The sequence below is a fragment of the Penaeus monodon genome, chromosome 27 (genome assembly GCF_015228065.2).
Source record: "Penaeus monodon isolate SGIC_2016 chromosome 27, NSTDA_Pmon_1, whole genome shotgun sequence".
In the NCBI taxonomy this organism is placed as follows: Eukaryota; Metazoa; Arthropoda; class Malacostraca; order Decapoda; family Penaeidae; genus Penaeus; species Penaeus monodon.
The window spans coordinates 18520114-18522241 of NC_051412.1; the positions used below are offsets into that span (position 1 = coordinate 18520114).

Below are 2128 nucleotides of genomic sequence, written 5' to 3' on the forward strand. Positions count from 1 at the left end.
CTCCAGCACAACCACTAACAAACTTACTAACAAAACCCAAGCGCACTGAGCCACACCAGGTCCGTCTCCTCCCTCGCCCTCGCCTTCCCTAGTCATTACCCCTCGGCGACCGGCGCCCCGCCCCCCACACGGCCTCCAGCGGACACACGCGTCTCCTTGACAACAGTATCCACATTATTTCGGCGCGGGATGACAGACACAGTCTATAATTCGCAGCAGCAATCGTGCAGTGAGCAAAATAGATCCTTTGCTTCCAGAAGGATTATGACCTTTCATGCCAATTTTCTCCGTCTTTTTACTATGCTTAATTGACAGGGAGGATAGCAGAAAAACAAGCAGAAAGAGAAGAAACAGAAATGGAAGAAAGGTTACTTACCGCTTTACTATCGGAAATCTCAAAGGTCGTGTTGAGGTTTATGCAGCGCGTGTTGTTGAACGTATCGGCGGCCGAGGGCTGGCGGCGGGTGTGATTGGGGGCGGACGGAGAGTCCATACACAGGTCGCTGTAGATGCCCTCGACCTTGAGAACGTGCACGAGCTGCGGCCATCCGAACACAGCCCCGCCGAAGAGCATGGACTCGATGATGCCGATCATGAAGATGACGACTCTCCTGGTGAGGGAGAGCTCGAGGTTCGGGTTCTGGTGGCACGCCATGCTGGCCTCGGCTGGTGGGATTTCCTCTCGGCTCTTTCTTCTCCTCTCTCAACGTCCGAATTTCTAGTGCACTGTTAAGTCTTTGTTGGTGTTGGTCTGAGCGATGCCGATGTTTTCCTCCGTTCCATATGCGCTAAAGTTTCAATTATGTCCTTTGGAAGAAGAAAGAAAAGAGTCAGTTAGGAATAATGGTCAGAGGTTATATTGGCAGGCACTGTAACGTGACATATGGCATATATAAGGGACGGATGAGATGTACTTTCTGGCTGGCAACTTTAGACTGAAATACACTACTTTATCAGAATCTTATCGCATGGCTTATCAATGGCAGAGCTGTAAACAAAATCAAATGTGTTTCGACAGAACACGCGACACTTAGAATGCATTTTTTGTATAAAATTACCCATACGTGTCTATGTCACTTTTTTGTACGATTCCAGAAATTCCAAATCCTAACAGTACTATTTCAAATTCTCTATAAGCATCGATTTACGTAAGAGGACGGGTGTTAGTTGTCTGGCACTGGACGCTGCGAAAGTGTACTTGATAACATGTTTTTAACGATTTAACATATTCTACATAGAAGTGCTATGTATTCACACTTAGTGTTAGCAGATCTACTCTTCGATATAATATGACGCCAATCTCAGAACCGTTAATCATCTTTTTTATTCCAAAAATACAAGCTTCATTGACACAGTTATCATAAAATTATTACACTCTTTGCTGTTACATTTTCTTCCAACCTCTACACTCCAACTCATACCACGTCTTAAATTACACCGTCGAGACGAGGTCTCTTACGTAAAACAGTGCACTGACATGAAACAGGAGTGTGTCGTAACGGAAGAGGTTACTACAGAAATGAACAGATGAATAGAGATTCATGTTAGAATAAAGATTATGTCTATCCACACAGGGTCTGTAGGATGCCTTTTAAGGAGGAATTCCCTTAAAGGAAAGTGAATGGTTGGAAGAATAAGTTGTGGGTTGGGATACGTCCCCACCGAGATAGGTTTGCCAAGTGTCCTCCTAACACTAACTTCCTCTGCACCGCTGACGGCGAAGATATAAATCATCAATAATTACTGATGATAATCAGTTACGATATGGGCATAACAGCGATACCTAAGAATCAAACTATCAAATGAGGTTAATGATTATAAATAAGAAACCCAACGAATTGCACTGAATATTTTGTATGTAACAGATAAAATAAAAAAACACATCGAAACAAGACATATCTTTCCTATAGCCATCACCATGTCTATTGCCGCTGAGGCCGTGAGTGCACAGATCCCCTGTCCCCTGTACAAATGGTGGTTCTGATCGATATCCCACACGAGAGGGATAATGACTCATTTTCACTTCTTTTCGGTGTTATAGGAGGAAAGTTGTATGTTATGTTTCCTTCATAGTTCATGTTTCGATTGTTTTATTGTGCGGTTCACTTCTGTCCCTTCCTTCCTAATG

General features: G+C 43.8%; 1 protein-coding gene across 1 annotated transcript in view; it reads right to left on the reverse strand.

Moving 5' to 3' along the window:
• The window catches only part of LOC119590643 (solute carrier family 43 member 3-like), a 21587-nt gene that overhangs the window by 19036 nt on the left and 423 nt on the right, over positions 1–2128 (reverse strand). The window contains exon 2 of the mRNA XM_037939320.1: positions 377–807. Coding sequence (XP_037795248.1) covers positions 377–655 — 279 coding nt within the window. The 5' untranslated portion in view covers positions 656–807. The remainder of the gene's footprint in view (positions 1–376; positions 808–2128) is intronic.